We start from the raw sequence: 24,792 nt of genomic DNA, 5'->3' as shown, positions 1-24,792 counted from the left end.
AAAGAAAGAAAGAAAGAAAGAAAGAAAGAAAGAAAGAAAGAAAGAAAATGGCAGTTCCTCAGAATGGATGTATTTTCCAATAAGAAAGCTCCATTCTGGGAAGTGTTAGTAACTTCACACCCATTGAAGATAAAAGAGAAAGCCAGAAATGACTAAACTTACCTACCCTAGGGCCATAGCGTTTAAGAGTAATCGAGGCAGGTAGAAAATATCTAATCCAATCCTCTTGCTTTAGAGATGAGGAAAGTGATAAGAAATTTCTGCTTCTGGCCATGAAGAAAACCAGGGTCCTTCCCTTGGCATCTGAAACCCACTGGGTTTATCCATAATTTCCCTTTTATTGCTAAATATTTCCCATCCCATCTCTTTTCCCTTCAGTTTGAGAATCCTTAAAGTAAAACTGAAGGATTCTGAGGCAATTTTTTTTTATTTAAAAATGGAAACAATGATTTCCTTATTTTCTCACGGATTCCTAGACCGTGAAAACTATAACGAGGTGGGGCTAAGTGGCGCAGTGAATAGAGCACTGGCCCTGGAGTCAGGAGGACCTGAGTTCAAATTTGAACTCAGACACTTAACACTAACTAGTCATGTGAGCTTAGGCAAGTCACTTAACCCCAATTGCCCTGCCCTCCCCCCTCCAAAAAAAAGCAAAAAAAAAAAACCTATAACTAGGATGTGGTGATCAAGGTTTTGCCCTTAGGGGACAGAGAAATTTATGGGGGTATCGAAATCACTTTCTGCCCTTTAGCAGTAAAGAAATACTGAGGGCAGCTAGGTGGCGCATATAACACTTACTAGCCATGTGACCTTGGGCAAGTCACTTAACCCCAACTGCCCTCCAAAAAGCAAAAAAAAAAAAAAAAAAGAAATACTAACTAGCACCTAGCTAGTAGGAATTCATAACATAGGAAGCTACCAGACCACTGCCTCCTTTCCTGGATGGCTTCCCCCCAGGTAAATTCCACTCCAGCCAGGTCTTCCCAATTCTCCACCTTCCCCCATCCCACCACAGAAGTCTCCCAGTACTGGCTCCATTGGTATAGCAGGATCTCTGTTGCTTCTCCTCAATGAGTCTAGGGCAACTTATCCAATTTTTTTTTTAATCATAGTTACAGCTCTTCTGTTAAAGATCCAGGGGGCTTCTGAGAGCACTTTGTTTGATAGAGGAAGAAATTGAGGGTCAGAGCAGGAAAAGAGCTTCCCCAATGTCCCTTGACTCCTAGTTGGTGTTGGGTTTTTCCCCACTACCCTCCAGTGTACTTCTGCTCCATTTTTTCCACCTATGGTCACATCCAACTTCCAATGACTAGTATTCAGCAGCATCTCTATCTACAGTGAAGAAAAGAAAGAAAAAAGAATCAAAGCTCAAAAATAAAGCTCTCTTTCACTTATAATCATTTGGAATAAAATTCTGTCCTTCAGTTTCTTGTCATTTTTATTTGTGTTGACAAAAATAATCAGCAAAAGGGGGAAGTTGAAGCTAAAATGTTAAAAATGGAACTATGTGGGCTGTGGAAGGTTGATCATTTTGGTTATATTGGTCTCCTCCATTAAGTGGTCCAGTGTCCATCATTTTAGTAATTTAGTCCATTCATTAAAAAACAAAACATATTTTAAAAAAACCCTATGCACCAGACTACAAGGGTAGATAAAGACAGAACTAAAACAAAAATCAGCTTCTTTCTCAAGTAAGGCTAACTTTAAAAAAGACCAGACATCCATAGCAAAGTTTATAAACCAAAGGAATAAACTATCAGATTGAGGAATTTTTACAAAATCCCCCAAAAAGGACTTTGTATTCAAAGGAAGACTTTTGAAAAGTGGTTATTCAATAAGTAATTTTGAATGATTAAATAATAAAATTTATTTTTTTTCTGTACCTAAAGTCACACTCCCTCTTGGTGGATGAGGAGAGAGATTTCTAAAAGCCTAGTCAGAACTGATTCATAGTCATTAACATTAACAATGCCCCTTGGTTCCTGTATGGTTTTACAACCTCATTCTCTTAGAAGAAAATACCCCTCACCACACTTGAGAGTCATTTCTTTGTGAGGTAGTAAATGTAGGCAATCATATATGTGTTTGCTGGATATACCTAGCTAAACACAAATTAAATATTTCCTAAAAGAAATGATTAAGTACTTCTCAAAGAAAATGGACTACCTGACAGTGTCTTGATTCATCACTTCAAGAATCTGCGATTTCTTTCATTGGTGGTTCTATTGCCTCCGTTGAAACAGATCACAATCCCACCATGGCTCAGGAGAATAGTTTCGAGGAAAAAAAAAATCTCTTTATGATGGTCATTCCTCTGGTGATGAGCCTCTGGGAACTCAGCTGTATATTACACAAGAGAGTTCCGTTTAACTGTTCAAAAATCTTCCTTCTGAACATACTGATAATTATAAAGAATAGAAGCACATCTTCTCTACTAATCATGTGAAATTGAATATGCCTTTTCACATATTCTTCAGAGTGTTGGGGACGATATCACAAAACAGAGCAGAGGAGTGAGGGGAAAATACACAAAGCACAGAGATCATGAAGAGGTAGGCCAAGAACTGGGGTGCCAGCGTGGGTAGGATGCAAATACCTGTTTCATAGGCACATCTAGCAAATTGCCAGCATTAAAGAAAAGCAGCGTCTGTCATAGTAAACTCAGAATCTCATCGTTCATCCAATCCAAGCCAACCTTGACCACAGAGACCTTGGGGACGGAGAAATTTATGTAGAGATATTTCCTAGATATTTCCAGCTGGGCACCTCAAACTCAGAACTTATCCTCTTTCCTGCCAAACTCACTCCTCTTCCAAATCCCCATGGTTCTTCTGAGGGAACTGCATCCTCCCAGGAAGGCTCACACGCTTAAATCATCCTCAGTCTCTCCCTCTTCCTCAAGCCACTAACTCAATCACTTTCCCTGTCTTGTTGGTTCTACCTCCAAAGCACTTCTTGCATCCACTCCCTTCTCTCCAATGACAGGGAGGACTATAACCACAGTGTGGAGGGCCTTGTCACCTTCCAGTTGTGATAGGCTCCAGGGGGGTCACCCAGCCTCCTCTCTTCCCTCTCTGATCTGTCCTCCACATAGCCACCATGGTGGTGTTTTCAAAGTACAAATTTGAACACACCACTCCCCTACTCAATAAAAGCTAATGGGTGCCCATTTTGTCTTTAATGCCAAATTTAAACTCTTTAGTTTGGCATTTAAAGCTTGGCATTGTGTTTGACACACATCACCCTCCCTCCCTTACCCTACAGTTCATATACACTGACCTGGCCATTCCTTACACACCACAGCCCATCTCTGCTTTTACACAAGCTCTCTCTCATGCTTGCTGCTAGTGCCTTCTAGTGGCCAAAATTGCTTTATTTACTATATGTGTGTGTATGTATGTGCATGCATGTGTGTATATGTGCATGTACGTGTGTGTATATGTGTGTACAAGCATATGCATATGTATCTGTATCTGTATACGTATGGCTGCTGTTTCCCCAGACAGAATGTAAATTCTTGAGGACAGGGTCTGTTTGTATATTACAGTGAATGGCACACAGCAGGTCTTAAAGAAATGTTCAGTTAATTGAACAGTACTGTAAGCTCCCCAAGGGAAGCATTTTGGTCTTCTTATTCCCAGTGTCTTTCATGAGGCCCTTAAAAATGTGTCTTGAATGGAACTCCTCTTGATGCCGCTTTGAGGCAGACCAGTCTATTTCTGGACAGCTCTGATTGTTAGAAGATTGGGTTTTTTTCTTATAAAACTTAATTCTGTAAACCTACATAAATCATCAGCATTTCTATATGTTACTTATGAAGCCCAATAGCAAGAGATAGAAAGGGAAATTCCAAGTTACCATAGACATTTTAAAATATTTGGGAATCTACCTGCCAAAACAAATGCAGTAACTGTGTGAACACAATTACAAAACACTTTCCACATAAATAAAGTCCGATCTAAATAATTGGAAAAACACAACTTTAAATCTGCTTCTCTGCACTCCCTCTCCCCCATCTCCTCAACACTGCTTTTCCTCCTCTCTGGGACAGGTCTAATCCTATGTCCACATACCTGCCCTTGAACACCTTCTTCTCTAGGCTGACCAGCTCTGAATTCCTTCAGCTGATCCTCAGATCTAGGCTTAAAAAATCCTTTTTTTTTTTTTTAAGCAATCAGGGTTAAGTAACTTGCTCAAGGTTACATGGCCAGTTATTTCTGAGTGTGGTGCTAAGTGTCTGAGCCCGGGATTCGATCCCCCAGGTCATCCTGACACTGGAGCCGGTGCTCTTACTCGCTGTGATACCTGGCCTCCCCTGCTTAATAAATTCTTGTTAACTATGTGGCCTGGTCTCCAGTCCCCTTCGCCTCCCAAGCACCCTCTTCTAAGCCTTCCAGATAAGCTCCAGCTTGTGAAAATCCTCCCTGAAATCAGTACCCAGAACTAAGACCAGTGGTCCAGATGTGATCTGATCAGGGCAGAAGCGTCCATTAACCTACAGTGCTCTAGCCTGGCCTGAACATGATCCCTCAAGGCTGGAAACAGTGAGCCAAAGAGAACAAGACACAATTTAATAATGATAAGAAACAAAGTCCTCCACAGGTGAATGAATGAATGACACAAGTATAGGTGGGGCTGAGGGAAGGGACAGGCATCAATAACAATTTTTATGAAAAGGACCTGGGGCGTGTGAGGTGAAAGAACTGGACAAGTCAGTAGTACCACATAAGGGCCACAAAAAAAAGATGGCCTTGGGCTACGTTACTAGGAGCACATTGTTCTTTTTTTATAGGGATTTAATATTACAAAATGCTTCCTTTGCAACAAGTCTATCTCAAAGATAAGAAGTGCAATTTGCATACCCATTTTACAGATGGAGCTTGCTTAGGAAATAGACAAGCTGGGACTTGAACTCAGATCCCCTTACTCCATGTTCTGAGCTCTTTTCAGTCATATCCTGTTCTTCCTGACCCTATTTGGGGTTTTCTTGGCAGAGATACTGGAGTGGTTTGCCGTTTCCTTCTACAACTCATTTTACAGATGGGGAAACTGAGGCAAATAGGGCGAAGGGACTTACCCAGGGTCACACAACTAGATTCTGAGGCCAGATTTGAACTCAGGAAGAGTCTTCCTGCCTCCAGGCCTGGAGCTGCATCTGCTTTGCCACTACACCAGATTACCTAGAATCTCTTAATTCTAAGTGTATAGGAGAAGTAACAATTCACATCTATTCATTTAAGGAGATGGGGGTGGGGCATTATTTTACCCTCATAGAATAATAGAATCCCAGAACCGGGGGCTTCTAGTTTCAAGAGAAGAAAGCAGGAACTTGAGAAGACACTAACAAGTTAGTGAGTGATCCGGGACCATGGAGAGCTCAGGGGTGACCCCACCCCCACCCCACATCCTCCCTATTCCCTCTTTACTCTGCAGCCTGCCTCTCTCACTCAGTAGTCTAGAGAAACTTGAGACTATAATACAGGATCTATATTTTCTTTTTTTTTATTCTTTTATTTTATTTTTAGAGCAATTGGGGTTAAATAACTTGCTCAAGGTTACACGGCCAGATGTTTCTGGGTAGGTGCTGAGTGTCTGAGCCTGGGATTCGATCTCCAGGTCATCCCGATTCTGGGGCTGGTGCTCTTACTCACTGTGCCACCTGGCCGCCCCTAGCATCTATATTTCTGAGCATGAAAAGCCCTTAAGAATTCTTTTCTACTCTTTTTTTTTAACTGTGAGAGAAGGAAGGAGGGGAGAAGTGTGATTTGCCCAGAGTTACAAAGCCAGTTATTGTAATGCTGACCTCCATTATCCACCCAGGACTGATAATAAGAACAGATCTGGGTCTACATTAGAATAGAAAATATCCTGAGGGGGCAAAGAGAATAGAACTTAAAAAGCTATCTCAGGCCCTACAGGGATTCTACAAGAGAAGACTCTAAAACAATGTGAATGACATTCTATACCACAGTATTTCTTCCCTAAAAAATGATTCTACAGAAGTTGGTCTTTAGGACTGATTTCATCCAGGTACATTTCACCTAATTAGGTGATCTAAAGTAGGGCGTCACACATGAAGCCCGAGGCCCACTTTGTGGCCCATATGCCCACAACATCCCCTGAGTGCTCCAGAACCAGATTAAAATGTAACTGGGAAATATTTAACAAAGTAAATAAAAATGTAAAGAAACACAGATAATGCTAAAATATAATTTTCTAAGTCTATATGCTACTCGAAGGGACCCTTATGTACCTTGTGGCCTGGTTCTGTTTGAGTTTAACACCACTGATCTCAAGGATATCCAAGACCTCCCAAAAAGGTGGAAATTGGATTATTCTAGAGAAGAAAAAAAATTCTTCCTGGGATTCCAAATTCTTAGATTTTACTGGAATGCATTTTTTGTCTAGGCGTCAATTTTCTTTGGTCTACAAGCATATATATACTTTGTGATTGAATGCATTTCAGACTCTACTGTGTATAAGTACTATAAGCACTGGGAACAAAAAGACAAGGATGAAAAGTGTGTCCTCAAGCTTACATTCTCCATGGGTGTAATGGGAATGCAAATTTAAAGATCTTCCCTGCCCCTAGCCTAAAGTGCACCTGGAGCCTGGGGTGGGAGGCTTGTTTTTCAGTAGATACTTCTTGATTGGCCAGTGGGTCCAAAAGGTTGTTACATTCTCTGAGCCAGGAGAAGGCTATATAAGCCCTGATGTGTAGCTTTGTTTTGGGGGCTCACTTTGAGAAGTGTTCTGTGATTTGATCTGGATTCTGGGAAGCCGTTGTTGAGAGTCCCCCGGCTTTGAAAAACCCAGATGTTGAAACCCAGATGTTGATTTGGCATGGATGTAATGGCTGGACAGTTTGGAAAGCTGTCTACTTGATCTGTTTCTGTCTTGATAATTCTGCCTGTATACTTTGAAGTTCGGGGTGCTGACCTTTTTCCCCTGAACAAGGTAAACGATATATGTCTGACTGATTAAAGTAAGCTTGTTAACCCATTTTGAGTTGCTTTCCTTTATCAAAGCAGATCCAACAACCTGTGTGAGCAGCCACCCTAGGGATGCCGGGGTGCTTGCTGCTACAATGGGGAACTGCAGAGTGGGGTGAGATGGGGTGGAGAGAGATATTGAGGCATTGGTTGTGAATGCAACTGGTACAAACAGGTATGATACAAGGTAAGAAATAATAGGGTCAAAGGGGAGAATCTAAAGGGCCCTGGATATTTTTGAGGAGGAAGAAAACTTTCAGGGGAGGGTTGACGAAGGATCGTGGAAGGCTTTTCTGAAAAAGGTACTAAGCATTTAAAGGGAGAGGAAGCATATGAGAGGCAAAGAAGAGGCAGGAAGGAAAGGCCAGAATGGGGAGAGCTTTTGTTTATATGTGAAGGTTTGGGTTATCTGGTGCCATTTCAGCCTGCAGGCAGACCCAACTTGGTGTTTGAAGCCCCAAATCTCAGATATGGTTATAACTATTTTGCTTTCTAAAATGATGAGTTTTCTCAGGGTCAGAAACTTAGGAGAAATATCCAGGGAGGTATCAAAGTCTACCCAGCATGGCTTCTGTGGGGGCTTTAATCCTATAGAGAACATCTTCTTTCTTCTTCATTCTTCTTTGTTCATCTTGGATACTTCCCAGTGAGTCTTAAGTTGTGACAAAGGACAACTGAGTAAAACCAGTCAACACATTGTCTCTCTCTGAAAATGAATGCCTCATTCTACCCCTGGACGCCACCACCTCTTATGGATGTGTCACTATCAGTTCTCTGAAGTCACAAATAGTCACTGCATTAATCAGAATTCTGAAGTTCATCACTGTTTTCCTCTTACATGATTTTGTTAATCACATCATCAAATATAAATATTTTAGTCTTAGTGGGTAACAATTACCATTGGGAAGAACATGATGTAGTGGGTGCTGAAGTTCGAGTCTGGTGACCTTGGTTCAGATCGTGATTCAGTCACTTGCTACTTGTTTGGGCAAGTTTCTGAGTCTCCCGGGGCCTCAGTTTCTCTGTCTGGACGTGAGGAAGGAGTGTTCTCCAGGCATGGGAAATAACCAAGGCAAAGACATGGAGATGGAAGATGTTTGTGAGGACAGAGAGAAGGCAAGTTTGCCTGGACCTCAGAGCGCAGGACGGGAAGGGATGTACAATGAGACAGGAAAGACAGACAGGGGCAGGTTGTGAATGGGTTTAAAACATGCTGTTTCTTCTCATAGAGCACAAGCTCTTTGAGGGTAGGGATCACCTACCTTTTGGTCTTTGTATCTCTGGTGCCACATGCCTGGTGTGTAGTAGAGAACTCATTGAAATGTTTGGTGATTGTTATAGTTACATAGGCAGTTCATATGCTATGTTTCTACACGTGACCTATACGTCTTGTGTGTCATTTATTACAAGAGGCTTCTATTTTTGGTTTTATAAGGGCAACACTGTCATTTATGCTATGATTGTGTGCAATGAATCGAGTTGTTTTGTGTGCTATGGTTAGCTACAAGAAATTCTATGTAAAAGATGGAGATTAATTCTACATGCAACTGAATTGTTTTAACATCTGCTAAGGAGACTAGCTGTGTTAACTACATTGACTGTTTTCTATTAATTTCTTTAATTTTTTATATGCTAAGTTCTGTGTGTTGTGCTACATATGCATAAATATGTTGGTGGGTCCCAGCATGACTTTCAGAAACCACAAATTCTTCCCTAGGGGAGGATGTAGGGCACCATTAGCACAGTGCCTGAAATGTAGGTAAGTATTTAATCAATGCTTATAGATTTGACTTCATTTTCCCCATTATTATGGCAAAAATCTCACTAATTCTGAGTCCGGAGGCATAGCAGCATTAATTTGTGAAACACCTGAGGTAAGGCATGTAATTACTGTATGTCATCCGCTGTGGCCCAGGCCATCTCCAGTTGTCTTGACTTTTGTTTTGCCATCACAGGAAGACAGAGTGAGGCTGACCACTTTGGACAACTCTGCCTCACTTGAAACCAATTCATGAGCAAATTAAGACATCACCTGTGATATAATTGGGCTCTTTGACAATGAAGGATGAACAACAATGACAGGAATGAGTCACTTAATCTCCATGAGGGGAGCTATGAGAATAAACTAATACATCTGTAAAATACCATGTAAATAAATGTCAGCTGTCATTATGCTTCATCCTGAAAAGGGTCACCAAACTTCAAGGTCTGCCTTGAGAAAGGTTGGATGACAAATCCCAAGGGAGAGGCATCGTGGAGTACTGGGAATGCTACCAGGTTCAGTCAAAAGAGCCAAGCTCAGTGTGACTTTCCCTTAGGAAACATCTACTCTGAACTCTTGATACTATGCTAAGCACTGGCTGGAACCCAGACTCTGTTCCTTAACACTTTGCTAAGTTATTAATTTTTTTTGCCAAATGAGGGGGTTGGACTGGATCCTAATGGCCTTTCCAGGTCAAGATTCTATGAGTCTAAGTTTGTTTTGTCACATATATAACAAATAAGGACATAAGGCAACTAGGTGCAGTGGAGAAAGTGTTCGATCTGGACTCAGGAAGACCTGAGTTCATATCTGACCTTAGACATTTACTAGGTCTCCGCCTTTCCCATTTCAAAAGGAAAAAAATTAAACAACAATTTTGAAATCCATGAGATGGATCGGACCGATTACTTGCCACAATGTACTTTCTCTATTTTCTCCTCTCCCACCACACAAAACTTGGGCTCCAAACCTAAGAATATTAGCTGAGAACGGGCATAACGTGAAGCTCAAATACAAAGGTGTTCCTCAATTATCATCACTTGAAATAAAACTGCACTTTAACCATCACACTTCCCTTTTCTTCAGCAAGAGAGGAGAGAGAGAGCTGCAGAACCCACAAAATGACACAGAGAAGCTAACCTCCAGCTGAGAACAGCCCGGCAGGCTGGCAGGAATCGGCCAGCGCAACGCTCTGGGAGCCGAGCCCAGCACCATGCCGAGGCTTTAGCCCCAGGGCGGGCCTGACCAGCCGCCAGCCAGAGGGACTCCAGATCAGCAGCAGCTGTGGCCGTTTCCAGATTTATCAATACATAGATGTGAAGGACAAGGTGAGAGGCCAGTGCAGTCTGGACTTTGGGACCCAGTAAGTGGGAGTGCGTGGCTTTTACCCCTAGGGCAAGAAACCGCTGAGATGCCAGCACAGCCTGCCAGCGCCACGTGGCGGCTTCAGCTCCTGGCCTGCAGAGTGTAGGGGGACCAAGCACCAGTCTGAGGGGTCATCGCTCTTGCTTTAACCTGCTTGGATCTGGATTGCAGTCTAGGGTGGAGGTCCTGGGGTGTGTGTCCAGCTTGCTAGAGAGTGTGGAGACCTCAGAGAGGGCACCCATCTAATACCTCCGGCAGCTGAGAAAACCCCAGCATTTGGGACGAAAACTCCCCTGTCTGGTGGCACAGTCCTACTGTGGCAAAAAGCCCAAAAGTCAAATCATTGAGTGGCAAAATGAGCAGGCAAAGGAAACAAAGCAGACAGAAGATTCCAACATTACACTCCTATTTTGGGGATAAGAAGGAACAAGGCATGGAACAGGAGAAAATCAGTGAAGTCAGAACTCCTGCACCAAAAGCTTCAAAGGAAAATACAAGCTGGTTACAGGCCATAGAGGACCTTAAGAAGCAGATAAGAGAAGTGGAGGAAAAATTGGGAAGAGAAATGAGAACAATACAAGAAAATTATGAAATGAGAGTCAACAGCCTGACTGAAGAAAATAATACCTTAAAAAAACAGACTGACTCAAATGGCAAAGGAGGCTCAAAAAGGCAATGAGGAGAAGAATGCCTTAAAAAGTCGAATTTGCCAGATGGAAAAAGAATCTCAAAAGCTCACTGAGGAGAATCATTGCTTCAGAATTAGACTGGAGCAAATGGAAGCTAATGACTTTATGAGAAATCAAGATGTGTTAAACAGATCTAAACAAATGAAAGAATAGAAGGCAATGTGAAATATCTCATGGGAAAAACCACTGACCTGGAAAATAGATCCAGGAGAGATAATTTAAGAATTATTGGACTGCCTGAGAGCCATGACCAAAGTAAGAGCCTGGAAAGCATCCTCCAGGAAGTTCTCAAAGAAAACTGCCCTGATGTTTTAGAACGAGAGGGCAAAATAGAGGTTGAAAGAATCCACCTATCACCTCCTGAAAAAGATCCCAAAAAGAAAACTCCTAGGAATATTATAGCCAGGTTCCGGAATTCCCAGATTAAGGAGAGAATATTACAAGCAGCCAGGAAGAAACAATTTGAATATTGTGGAAACACAATCAGGATAACCCAGGATCTGGCAGCTTCTACACTGAGGGATCAAAGGGCCTGGAATGTGATATTCCGGAGGTCAAGGGAGCTGGGATTAAAACCAAGAGTCACCTACCCAGCAAAACTGAGTATCATGTTTCAGGGGAAAATATGGTCATTCAGTGGAATACAGGACTTTCAAGCATTCTTGCTGAAAAAACCAGAGTTGAACAGAAAATTTGACATTCAGATACAAGAAGCAAGAGAAGCATGAGAAGGTAAACAGGGAAAAGAAATCATAAGGAACTTATCAAAGTTGAACTATTTTTTTTTAAAGCAATTGGGGTTGAGTGGCTTGCTCGGGGTTACTCAGCCAGTTGTTGTTTCTGGGTATGGTGCTGAGTGTCTGGGCCCGGATTTGATCTGGGTCGTCCCGGCACTGGGGCCGGTGCTCTTGCTCGCTGAGCCACCTGGCCAAAGTTGAACTATTAACATTCCTACATGGAAAAACCATAATTGTAACTTATGAAACTTTTCTCAGTAGTTGAAGGGATTAGAAGTGTATATATATATGTCTTTATATGAGGGTATGCAGGCATATGAATACATATGTGAATGTGTGTATATATGTTTACAGGTATACATAGATAGAGGGCACGGGACCAATTTAACAGGAAGGGATGATACTTAAAAGGTGAAATTAAGAGGTGAGAGGAATATAATGAGAGGAGATGGGGAGAGACAGAGTGGGGCAAACTATCTCATACAGAAGAGGCAAGGGAAAATGGTTACAATGGAGGGGAAGACTAGGAAGGCAAAAGGGAATGGGTCAACCTTATTCCTATTGAATCTGGCTTGAGGAGGGAGGGAAATACACACTAAATAGGGGATCTCACCGTCCAGGGGAATAGGGGGGGGGAAGGGAATGAATTTGGAAAGTTTTAAAATCAAATATTCAAATATATATATATACTATTATTAATACCATCTTACATGTTATTAAGAAAAAAAAAAGATATACAGGCACTGAGGCATAGAGATCCACCGGAAAATTTGAAACAGGTATGGGAGAAAATATGGGAGAGAGCAGATTGGAGGTGGGGATATCCTGTGGGACTGCTGTTTTGGGGGGATGGGTGGGGGAAAAACGAGGAGAAAAATTGATAACTCAAAATCTGGCGGAAACGAATGATGTAAATCAGAAGTTAATAAAGCATTAAAAAAAAAGAGAGGAGAGAGAAAGGCAGGGGTGGGGAAGTGTTAATATGCTGAAAAGCTCTGTGACCATACTGATTGGTCTAACCATTACTGCAACAACCCCAATTTTCATGGATCATGCACAAAAACTTTCACACCTTCAGAGATGTTCTTCATCAGTTCCTGAGGCCAAAATAAAAATGACCTGGTGATCAACTTTCTAGTGATGAGCCTCAACAAACCTGGTTAGACTTAGACTGGTCCTTAGAAACAGAGCTAGGGACTGGAACTTAAAATGATTTCACTGGTATAAGTTGTTTGTGGGTGAGCACATTTCCCCCCCACACCAATGAGGATCAGCATCATCTCTGCAAGTTAGTCTTAGATGCTGAAAAGAAGTGACACCCCCAGGGCCACACACCCACACACCCACCCCAACCCCCCCCCCCCCCCACACACACACAGCCACTGCTCAAAGCCTTTCTAGGTAGTAGGGCTGGCCATAGCCTGTATTCTGCTGGCATTGTTTGAAAGAATCAGGGTCTCTAAAATCAGATGCCTCCTTAGGACTTCAGGAGGCATATTATAGTTAACTGTATACATTTCCTTCTCTATATATTAGGGAAATGAAATGTCAACCTTCTGTTCTCTGCTCCTGACTAGACCACTGATGGTGGAAAGGATTGTGTTGTATTCTAGGTATAGTACAGAAACAAACATATTCATGGTGATATCCTTCTAGACCTGTTTGAAAGAAAACTAACCTCAGGGCCCAACACAAGAAAAGTACAGCAGCACAAAACACATTACTAATATGTACTAAAATAAGGTTATTTACTTAAAAATGATACATTGGACATAATCTGTGTACAGAACAAAGCAATTCATGGTAAACTTAATAAGGCACCTTTTAAACCAGATGCTGTACAAAATACATTTAGTGTATTACCATTTAAAAGAGTAATCTACACTTCTGGTATCTAAGCGAGAATTTAATCAAACTGTTTATCTTATTTAATTTTCTATTTACATTTTCTCTAAGTAAGGTACAATGTTATTTTCCTTTTATACAATATACTACAATTTAGTTTTAAAATGGGCATTTCAAGGGCAGTCACTAGAATGGGCTTTTAAAAGGTAGTATATAGCAATGGCGTCAAACTCAAATAGAATCAGATCCCTACAGGTCAAAGGCTGACTTAGAAAACCACAAATTCACATTACGTTGCATCGCATTTTTCTTTAATTTGTTAAACATTTCCCAAAGACATTTTGATTTGGTTCGGCTGTATCGGAGTTTTGCTGGAAGCATGAGTCCAGCCATGAATTTGATGCCTCTGGTGCAGGAAAAGGGGCTTAAAGTCACCATGAGATGATATCGTAGTCAAGTGATATGAACCACACTTTCCTGACAGGCCTCCCTGGGCAAGGTACCCCATGTTGTCTCTGCATCGCCCTGTCATATAATAATTCTACTACAAGTACAAAACGTGCCACTTCTCTAAGGAGTTCTCTGATTTCTCCTAACAATATAGTGAGGCAAGAAGGAGAGTTGACAAATTGCCCTGTCAATATCTGACCAAAATAAATTACTATAGCTCTTCCTTTTAAAGGGAATTCCAAATGGACAATTTATAATTATATGGCATTTTTCCTATCCAAAAATTCTTTACTTGTTTAGAAAAAACTCAACTTCAAATATATCTGGAAAAAAACTCGGTGATTTAAAATAGGGAACCAATCCTAGGGGAAAAAAATATAAATTCTTTATAGACAAAGATCTCCTTAGCTGAACTTCATATCTTTTCCAGAACCTAGAACAGGGCTGTGAGATAACAGTAGATGTTGGACAAAAGTTTGGTGAATGAATGAATACTTCTAAACGAGGCTTTCTTTTTGATTCTAGGGAAACTGTGAAGGTAAGTATTTGAAATTTTTGTTGCTCTCATTTCCAAAGGTAAAGTTAGCATAAGGAAAAAAAATTAAATATAGTTACAGTAAATAAAAAATCTGGCACAATTTGGCTAAATGTTATTTTCAGGCATTCCAAGATTTAAAAAGTTTACTTAAATATCGGTGTTAGAAGACCACAGTGGGTAGGGAATAAAAACTCACACTGGAAGGTTCCAGAAAAATTATCAAAAAAATTGGATTTAGTTCTGATACTCCTGATATTTATTTGATAAGTCATTATAAGTCTCTAATAAACTGGGAATCATTTGCAAGTTTGGCTGTACCTTCAATTCTACTAATAATCTAATTCCTTTATAAATTAGAAGGAAAACTGATTTCAAGATAATGTATCCTCTTTCATTAGAGTTAAGGGGCACCAGGCACACTGCCCCCCTCTGCTGAGTCTCAAATCAACATCTCAGCTCACTTGTAAGCTTCTGGAGGGATTTGCCCTGGATCACCTGAATAGGCTGGTCCTTAGGAAGCAGATATACATACAGGGCACCCCCTCTCCCACCTTAGGACAGTCCTTAAAGCCTTTGCAGGCTGTGGGACCTGTACTGGCATCAAACACCAGGGTCACCTCCAAGCCACTAGAAGGTTTTTTAGCTTAAGTAGCTTGAAACTGCAACGAGACTTTGAGGACACCCTGTATTTTAAATATTTCACTCATGGGAAAAACACATAATTTTGAATGGAAAGGAATAGAAGGGTTTCCAAATAAGGAGACATTTATGTTTCAAGACCATGTTCTTACAAACATTCTTACTCAAATCTTCTGATGCTATGATTTTTAAACCAATTTTCTGCCACTGGTTTACTGAGCACAACTCTGACATTTTATGTAGTATGCCTAATATTTTGCTTCTGAAAATATTTTGTGATTTTAAAAAAACTGCTGGGAAGAAAGGTTGTATTTTTTTCATATTTTCTCTGTTTTTATTAATAATAACAAATGGTTTCTTTGAGAGTTTGTAATTTTGTTGTTTCTAAAAAAAATCAAGATCGAATTAGACAAATAAGTCAGAGCTAATAAAGGCGCTTGAGTCACATGGCACTTTAGATTATAGTACTTGTGTCCTGTAGAAACAGATGGAAAAAACTATACTTTTGAAAGAACAAGCTCATGGGACACAAAATCAATTAAAAAAAAAAGAATGCTTCAACTTTAAAATATGACAAAGAGAAGCTTGATTTTAGATGGTAAAAATATTAAATCTTTCCAAACGGTTTCCAGTTAACTGTGCAAAACTGGTCTGCTTGGAAATACTCAATAGCTTCGACCTTCAATGTCAGTCAAGTTTTGGCAATGGACGGAAAAATGCTCTAAAAATTATTATTTTAAAAATTACAGCCCTTTGTCTTCAGTACTTCTATAGCACAATCCCATTTATTGTCTTATGCTGCATCCAAAAGTAAATTTAAATCTAACTTAATGGGCCCATGAATTGTTCTGCCAGAATATAATATTAATACTTAAAAGACATTACAAAACTGTAATGACTTCATAAAACAGAAATGTCCCTTGAGATAACTAGGATTCTATAAAATATGTAGCACTTTGTTAAATAAAATCTGTACACTGTGATAGTAAAGAAAAACACTGATATTTCTTTTTTTTTTGCCTGACCCTTTTTCATTTGTTTTATAAACAAAATGGAAAAATATTTTTTTAATCTCCAAATTTCAAATAATAACTAAGATGGGCTAGAACCTACTCAGTAGTTGTTGGTAAATTCATGTAGGCTCTGCAATATAAATTTCCAATTAGAAGTTTCTCTTATAAGGAAGAATTTAAATGAAATTATTATATTGAAAGCTGTTATTGTGAGTATATTGTAACAAACCCCTAGATTAGAAGATACTAATTTGAATGCATTCCTTTTGAAAACCCATCTACATTTATATGTGTAAAGGTTCTTCCTAATGATCTTTGGGTGGTGGTGTTTTTTTCTTTTTACCTCGTAAGCCTGGGCTATGAGGTGCATGCGATCTGGTTTCTATGGCGTGAATGTGTGTGGACAAATGTGACTATCCAAAGTGAAGGAAGGTAAGAGTGATGTCCTGCAAATCAAGCCCATTGTGGACAAGATACAGCATTTCCCTTTTCAAAGTCACCTAGAACAAACTGTACAGGACAAGGCTATAGGCACTTAAATTGCTATCAAAATCACCCCAATAAGTGAGTTCGTTCTTCAGGAGTCATCACATTGGGAGTTCCAACTAAAGATATTATGCTTTTCACAATAACAGAGTAAAAATCGCCCAAAAAAAGAGAAAGAAAGAAAAGAAAAGAGGAATGAAGCTCAGGTTTAGAAACATGGTCTTAACTTCTTTTGGCTTTTCAATTGATACCAACTTTCCTGGTCATAAAAGGTGTTGGTAAAGAAGCCAATTTCTCCTGTAAGCTAAATGGCTTTTATGTGACTGGCTAGTCTTACTGCAACAACAATAACAAAGACCCAAAGCACCAACCACCCCCACCTTCCTGGGCATTCATTCCTCATTTTTTTCTCTTAATCCACATGGCAGCAGAGGAATCCTGGCACACACACAACACAGATGATAAACTGTTAAAAACAGAGTAGTATCCCAAAATGATTCATAATCTACAGGCTGTTTTACAAAAGCAAGAATATGAACAGACTAAGTTTTATCAGGTAGAAGGCAAAAGCTTATATTTCTCCATCTCTGTTGAATTCATTTTCTTCTTAAGGCTTTCACAGAAAGCACCATAATATAAACATGCAATTCAGTACCCAGAGTTTTACTGGAGACTTGTGAACGATGACTGAAGTCTCAACATAGCTCATAACCCCTCCTCCCCCCCCCCCAACAAAAAAGAAACACATTTAAAACAAGGCTGTCCATAAATGTAGCACGTAGTGAACAGAAGTTCCCAGCATCATATCCTACAGAGTACTGAAAGGTTTCATATTAGCAGCCTGTAAAGGTGTGGTGAGGAAAAAGTCTAAGAACCACGTGAATTTCCTCATCCCACTTCAATCCCACCCTCTGCTTGGGTGAAGAAAGTTCCTGGAGTCCAATACAGCTCCTGAGTGTTATGTAATTGTCAAATCTTTACATCTTGGGATTCAACCATCTTGGCAAGTGTCTTCTTTATTCTCAATGCAGTAAGTCTTGAAGCAGGGTTGTGGGCCCAGCATTCTGACATTAGCTTCAAGATAGCTCTTAGACACTGAAACACAGAGAAAGGAGATAATGTTGTAAAAGAAGAAAAAAGAAAAAGAAAAAAAGAAAAACGAATACATTCCTACAGACTTGTAACTATAGAGAAATTAATTTCCAACTTACTTCGTCACTATTCCATCGGTTGGACACGATGGGGCGAAGTCGCTTAACACACACAACCTCACGCATATCTTCATAGGAAGGATCGTGAGGTACCATGTTGTAGTAAGGCAATTGGTACTCTTCTGCAATGCCTGTAATGGGGAGGAAAAAACATCACAAACTCTGAGTGGTAGGCAGACAAACAAAACTGATAAATCTACTATAAAGTAGTTACATTTAGTTATTAACCTTAATTAGTCCACTTGTGGATGCATAATTTATTTCTACGTAACAATGCATAACAAAGTAAAACTTTAGATTAAGGTTAACTTGAATTTAGTGCAAATGTTCACGGTTTCTTTAGAAGGGATTTCTTACAGTTCTTCTTTCACTCATCTCCCAATTTATTCCACATAATCACAAAATATCAAAACCAGAAAAGATCTTGGGTTGTTCCTTCGGGGGTACTCTTGGGATGTATGTTCTCGGCCTTTTCCTCTCTCTCTCTCTCTCTCTCTGTGCTCTCACTGGTCTGATTACCGTCCCTATGCTGAAGACTCCAAGATCTCCATGTTCTGTTAGTGTTTCTGCTGAGCTCAAGTCCCACATAATCCAAACTGAATGTCCCATAACATCTCAGGTTTAACACATCCAAAACATAACTTTTGCTTCCAAACCCAATCCTCTTCCAAAGGGGTACCACCAGGCTTCCAGTCACCCAGATTCCTAAATTCTGCAGCCTCCTCCATTCCTATCTCTCACTCCACATTTGACAATCACCTGCCAAATTTTTTGTCTATTATTATCACAGCCTCTAAGAACCTTTCATCTCTCTACTCACACAAGCAGCACCATAGTTCAGGCCCTCAGCATCTCTCGCCTGAACTGTGGTGCAGTAACTTCCTAACTGCTCTGTCTGCCCACTCCAATCCACCCTTCACACAGCTGGCAGATTTTCCCTAAGTACAGACCTACCCACATCTTTCCCCTACTACAACTCCAGTGGTTGCCTATTATATCTAAGACCAGGTATGCACTCCTCTGTCTGGCATTACAAGTCCTTTACAACCCAGCCCCATGCCACCTGTCCAGCCTGATGATACTCTCTTTTCGCACACACTGCAATACAAAAGAGATTCCATTCCAGGCTCCATACCCAGCACTTTGTCTTCCCTACTGATCCCTGTGAGCAGGCTGCCCCCAGTGTCTGTAAGGTTCCCCCTTCACCTCTATTTCTTAGGTTCCCTAGTTTTCTCTGAAGGCAAATTCAAATATCTATTTCTACATGCAGCATCTGGTGGTAAGTAATTGCTCTAAAGTCAGAGTTAGTAAAGGGAGGAACCAGAATTTGAACTCAGGTCCAAGACTCTAGTACAATTAACCTCCTCTTTCAATATTCCTAGTTAAAAGATTATTTTTTTTCTTCCTCAACAAACGTTCTGACCCATCCCCAAAGCATCTCTTCTCCAAAATGTCTAGTGCAATTTCCTTTAATTCAATAAATCCATTTCTCCTCAAGAAAAAAGTGTAATAAAGATATTTTAATTATATAATCTAAACAGGCATGGCCTGCTGTTTATCTCCTGGCAGCATCACACAAACACCAACCTCCTGTGACACAGCGACGAGCCATCTCCCACATGATCAGTCCAAAGCTATAGATGTCGGCCATGATGTATGGCTGAAAGTGATTTTTATTTAGGCTTTCATCAAGCACTTCTGGGGCCATGTAACGCTTTGTACCTACTCTGGTGTTCAAAGGGACATCAACTTCATTTGTATCACTGAAAGAGAGGGGGAAAACCACCACAAAGTCAGAGGGCAGGGCTAATACATTCATTTTCCATTTTCTTAAAGTTAATTTGTGAACATACAATAAAGCTCACACATATAGATTCAATTATTACTATATGGAAAAATGTAGTTACATAATGTTACTGCCCTATTTCCCATATTCGGCCTTTAGGATACCCAGGTCTTTGGTTCTCTGTTGTTTAAGTATATGGTTTCAAACTAAGCTACTTTCTTTCTTTTTAATTTTGTTCACAAAATTCTACCTTCTCCCCCTCCTCCCCTGCCCCATATCCCATTGAGAAAGCCAGAAAAATACTCTCCTGTTATAAAATGGCAGTCAAGCACAACAAATTCCCTCACTGGCTATATTTTCTTTAAAAAGTGCCCCCCTCAGCCCTTTGGGCATGTCACTTCCACCTGGGTAGAAGCTATTTTTTTTTAATTTCTTAACATCTTATTATGGAATTTTAGTTGAAAGCTTAAGTCACTTCTTAGTTTTCCATTTACTTAATATCACTTGTCAGCCTTTGATCCAGGTATCATATGTGAAGAAGAAGCAAAACGAAACCTTCCTTTGTCAGTTGGCAAGAAAGGAAACTACTTTAGCTCAGTTAAACTCCAAACAAGAGTACTACCCCCGCTCCCCGCCCCCCCCCACACACACAAAGTAGTAGTTGAGCAGTCCCAGATTCCTGAACGCTTAGTCTTGGCTCTGCCAAGGAACAGAAGGAAGAGAGAGCCCTGTGAGGAACAGAGAGAGTGCCATCATGCCTTTCCCTGTGTACAGGGCACATAAGCATCTACACATGTGTTTCTGAATCACATCCCCATGAACCTAAGCAGACCCTTCTCTTCCTCCGAGTATGTGGGAGCAGGGGGTCGCTACAAAGGACTACCTGTTAAACTTCACAGCGAGGCCCAAGTCAGCGATACAACAACTCCCATTTTTCTTGATCAGGATATTTTTGCTCTTCAGGTCTCGGTGGGCAATTGCAGGCTTTCCTTGGGTACCATAGATCTCTGTGTGGAGATGGCACAGACCACAAGCGGCTGAATATGCCAACTTGAGGAGGGCCCTGGTGTCCAGAGTGGTACACTTCAGGAAGTCATACAGAGATCCATTTTCATGGTAGTCGGTGATCAAGTATAACTGTGTCCAAGAACCTGTGCCCTTAATGTCAGCTGCGATAAAACCTGTCCAATAAATGAAGTACAAGTTTGATGAGCTGGTTTTGACTCCCCAGAAGGTAACTAAAATCTGACTCTGGATGGATGCAGGAGTCCCTGACAAAAAACGTTTGCTTCCCATCACTGAATGAACGCAATATGGTTAGCAATGTGGTGGAGTGCTAGCCTGAAATCATGGGTCTGGGGTTCAGACATTGTCTCTAATGCTTTAACCTCCCCGGACCTTCTGTCACCTATAAAATGCTATTGTCACTGCAGCTCCAAGTCTACAATGTCCTCACATATAAAATGCAGCATGCTTTATAATAAAGGCTAAAGTTACCTACTTCATGGAGATCTGGGGAAATCTATCTTCCTAAACAAAAGCTTCCCTTAAGACTATGAGGGAAGCTTAGAGAGAACAGAATGAAGTTGAACTACAAAAAAATTCCTTTACAAAAGTATAGTATTTAGGTGAAATGGCCAGCCAAAAAGGGAATCCTGTCTCAGAATGCATTCATAATGTACAGGGTGTAGAACAGCGGACGGGAACTTCCTGCCATCCTCAGCCACAGACACAATCTGGACATCATTGTTTAGGAAGAACACTGAGAAGATGGCTGTGTCCAGAAAAGGGTAGTATTAAGGATGGTGAGGGAACTTAAAATCCTATGGATCAAATAACCACTTAGGAGGTTAAACCAAAAGGGATGACATGACTGCCACCCTTAAGTATCTGAAGGCCTATCACATAAGAAAGGGAATGAGCCTTGGTCTGCTTGGCTCCAGGAAGAGGCATGGAAGCTGCAGAGACAGACCAGGGAGTCGCATGAGGAAGAGCTTCCTAACAAACAAGAGATGTCCAAAAGTGAGACAGACTGCCCAGGAGAGCCCCAAATACACCATTATTGGAGGTATTTAAGTGGAAGGGAGAGGTTCATTTTTGGCTCTCTTGCCCAAATGTGGGTTGGACTAATGGCAAAAGATTCCTTCTAATTTTGACATTCTCATGAGCTTAAGTTTGCTTTGTTAAAAAAAAGAAAAGGCAAACTAAGATAAGATTTGGGGCCATTCCTATAACTAACCATGAGATACATCAAAAAAATGAGTTCTGAATTGAAGTTGGTTCCCTTTTGCCCTTTGATCTTGCTTTTCCAGTTTGCTCCTTGTGGTCAACAGGTTTCATTAAGCCCTAAAACACTGCCTCCAAACTAAGAGCATGGACGTCAAACAAGGGGTCAAAATGGAAATATCACACATGAAGAAGTGAGGCTAAAAACCTCCACACAGCACTTTCTACATAACAAGGATAGGATACAAAAATAAGGTCAAGATGATCTTTGTTTCAGAGAACTTACAAATATTACATAACCTGAATTTTAAAGTACTTCCACGCTTCACCATGAGTTAACTACTACACCCTCCAAAACTTGACTCAATCCTTTTTTTTTCTAATGTCAGATGTGCTTACCAAGGATATTCTCATGGCGCATTAGAACAGTCTGGTAGATCTCCGTTTCCCGAAACCAACTGGCCTCTTCAGTGGTGAAGAACACTTTGACTGCCACCTTTTCACCTCTCCACTTCCCCATCCACACTTCTCCATACCGACCCTTTCCCACCTGCCGAACCATCTGAATCTGCTTGGCAATAGTTCGCTGAACCTGTCAGGGGAAAAATTGTTTTGGCTTATTTTTTTAATCCCTCAGAAAAGAAGACTTTAGGTTAAAACTTATTAAGTTAATTTGCCTGCCAAAGTGCCCCCATCTAAAAGGCAGGGAGGTGCTGATATTATTAGGGATGATAATATACTGAGCTCGCTAAATATTAGTGACATCAAATAAAAAGAAAACATAATGCATAAGATATCCAAAAAATAGGAACTACTGTATGTGTATACGCACATACATACAAACAAACAGACATGCACCAAAGATATGGCATCACGGAGAGAGAAAACTAACTTCTGAGACAAGAAGGTCTATTTCTACAAGTCCTATTTCTACACACTGGCCAGGTAACTGAGCAAATGACTTCACCTCTTGGTTCCCCATGCTATAAACTGAAGAGCAATAGCTGATTAGCACTGGTAGATAGAATCTACTCACTGAGGGTTCTCTATACCATTAAAATCACAGGTCCAGTAAAAAAATATATTTCTTCTTTATTCCTATAGTGCCAATAGCAGTAAATCAATCAACAAGAATTTATTAAGCATCTATGATGTGCCAGGCACTAAGAATACAATATAATAAATATTTTGTAATATTTATATACACTTATTTTTATATATTTATATATAATAAAATTTTATTAAAAATAAATGAATCCCCTCATTTAAAATGGGAAGATAACATTTACACATAGAAGAACATGCAAAATTTATACAAAAATATGTGGTAATCTAAAGGTTGAGCAGGGAAAAAGGACTAGCAGTTAGGGGGATCAGGAAAAGATACACAGAGAAAAACCAGTGCTTAATCTCAGCTTGGAAATAAAACTAGGAATTTTAAGATGCAGAGATGAGAAAGGAATATATTCTAAGAATAAGGGACAGCATGTGAAAAAGCAAAGCCATGGGCTCAAGAATCTCAAGAAAAATAACTTTCAAAAAATGAGAAAGAAGGGGTCTACAAAATCTCAAAGCTATTAAAATGCAATAATCATTAAAACAACTTGGTACTGGTTAAGAAAAAGAGATGCCAATTAGTGGGACAGATTGGGCATACAACATACTGAAGTAAAAAAAACTAGTAACTTAGCATTTAATAAGCAAGGATAACAAATTTTGGCATATTAATGTAATGAAATACTACTTCATTCCTGTAAGAAATTATATATGATACAATTTCAGAAAAGCCTGGGCATATATATATATATATATATATAGATAGATAGATAGATAGATAGATAGATAGATAGATAGATAGATAGGTAGACAGACAGACAGATAAGATAGATATGGACTGATACAGAGCAAAGGAAGAAGAAAGAGAATAATTTATACTATAACAACATTGTAAAAATTAACAAATTTGAAAGACTTAAGAACTCTAATCAATGCAAACATCAACCACGATTCCTGAAGACCCATGATAAAAGTCTCAAACTATACCCAGAATGAGACATATTTTTGTATATGGGAATTAGTTTTGCTTGACTATGTTTGTTATAAGGATTTGGGGGGTTTTTGCCCCCCAGTGGGTAGAAAGAATAAAAATCAATGCTTGATAATTTTTTTTAAAGCAAGAAGAGACAGATGAATAGGAAGAAAGTCAGCTTGCACAGACTGCAAAATAATGTAAAGGAGAATAACGTGTAATAAACCTAAAAAAAATCAGTTGGAATTATGTCATAAAGGATTTAATTTAAATGCTTCAGAGAGAAGTAGGGATATCTGATCATAGAGAAAAAAGGGAGCGCTTGGAGTTTCCAGAGCAGGGGAATGGCATATCAGACCCATGGTTTATGATGACCACTTGAATTGAGGAGGACAGACTGGGAAGGAAGACATTAGAGAACACAGTCCAGGCACAAGGTAATGAAGGCCCAAACTTAGGAGGTGTGGCTGAGACATGAATAGAAAGAAGGGGACAGATAAGAGAGACTGTGCAGGCAGACTTGACAAGACTCAGCAAGTCATTAAGTATGTACGATGAGGAAGATGGCTTCAGTCTGGCTGACTGCAAGGGCTGTACTGCTCTCAGTGGAAATAGGGAAGTTCAGAAGAAGATGGCAGGGGAAGTTCAGTTCTGGACATGTTGCCTATGGAACATCTCGTCTGAACCGTCCAATGAGCAAATGGTAACTTAGGCCTGGAGCTCAGGAGACACAAACCAGCTGGAATCATCCACACAGAGGTGATAACCCCATAGTTGTTAAGAGAGTAAAAAAATTAATAAAGAAAAAAAAGAGTTTATTTGCTTTTGGACAAAACTGAAGACTGCTCAGACTGTTTACTTCAATACGATTACTTTTAAAATCACAATGAACAGCTTAAAATTTGGCACTTCACACAGGAACACGCACCACCACATACTGTCTATCAAACTATCCCTACTGAAATCCATAAAGCAGCACTGTGTTGTGTTAGCAGTCCATAGTGGTAGCTAAGAGAAGGATGAA

The 24,792-nt window shown here is 40.1% G+C and overlaps 2 protein-coding genes across 3 annotated transcripts in view; one reads left to right on the top strand and one right to left on the bottom strand.

The window, feature by feature from the left end:
• MMRN2 (multimerin 2) overlaps positions 1 to 1,424 on the top strand; it is a 45,459-nt gene extending 44,035 nt beyond the window's left edge. Inside the window, exon 7 of the mRNA XM_069071375.1 lies at positions 1 to 1,424. This exon is cut by the window's left edge and continues 1,779 nt beyond it. The gene's annotated coding sequence lies outside the window, so the exon portion shown is untranslated.
• An 11,852-nt stretch (positions 1,425 to 13,276) lies between these two features.
• BMPR1A (bone morphogenetic protein receptor type 1A) overlaps positions 13,277 to 24,792 on the bottom strand; it is a 121,674-nt gene continuing 110,158 nt past the window's right edge. For both annotated transcript variants that reach the window (XM_069071374.1, XM_069071373.1), the window contains exons 9-13: positions 22,139 to 22,331; positions 20,397 to 20,694; positions 19,315 to 19,490; positions 17,728 to 17,858; positions 13,277 to 17,611 (exon numbers count right to left, since the gene is read on the bottom strand). In XM_069071374.1, the coding sequence (XP_068927475.1) occupies positions 17,486 to 17,611; positions 17,728 to 17,858; positions 19,315 to 19,490; positions 20,397 to 20,694; positions 22,139 to 22,331 (924 nt within the window). In that variant the 3' untranslated portion in view covers positions 13,277 to 17,485. The remainder of the gene's footprint in view (positions 17,612 to 17,727; positions 17,859 to 19,314; positions 19,491 to 20,396; positions 20,695 to 22,138; positions 22,332 to 24,792) is intronic.

The sequence above is a fragment of the Petaurus breviceps genome, unplaced genomic scaffold, assembly GCF_028583685.1.
Source record: "Petaurus breviceps papuanus isolate PSGF00001 unplaced genomic scaffold, PetGlider_PUasm1.0 90825, whole genome shotgun sequence".
Lineage (NCBI taxonomy): Eukaryota > Metazoa > Chordata > Mammalia > Diprotodontia > Petauridae > Petaurus > Petaurus breviceps.
Note: the sequence above shows the minus strand (reverse complement) of the source record. Positions and strands in the feature narration are given on the sequence as shown.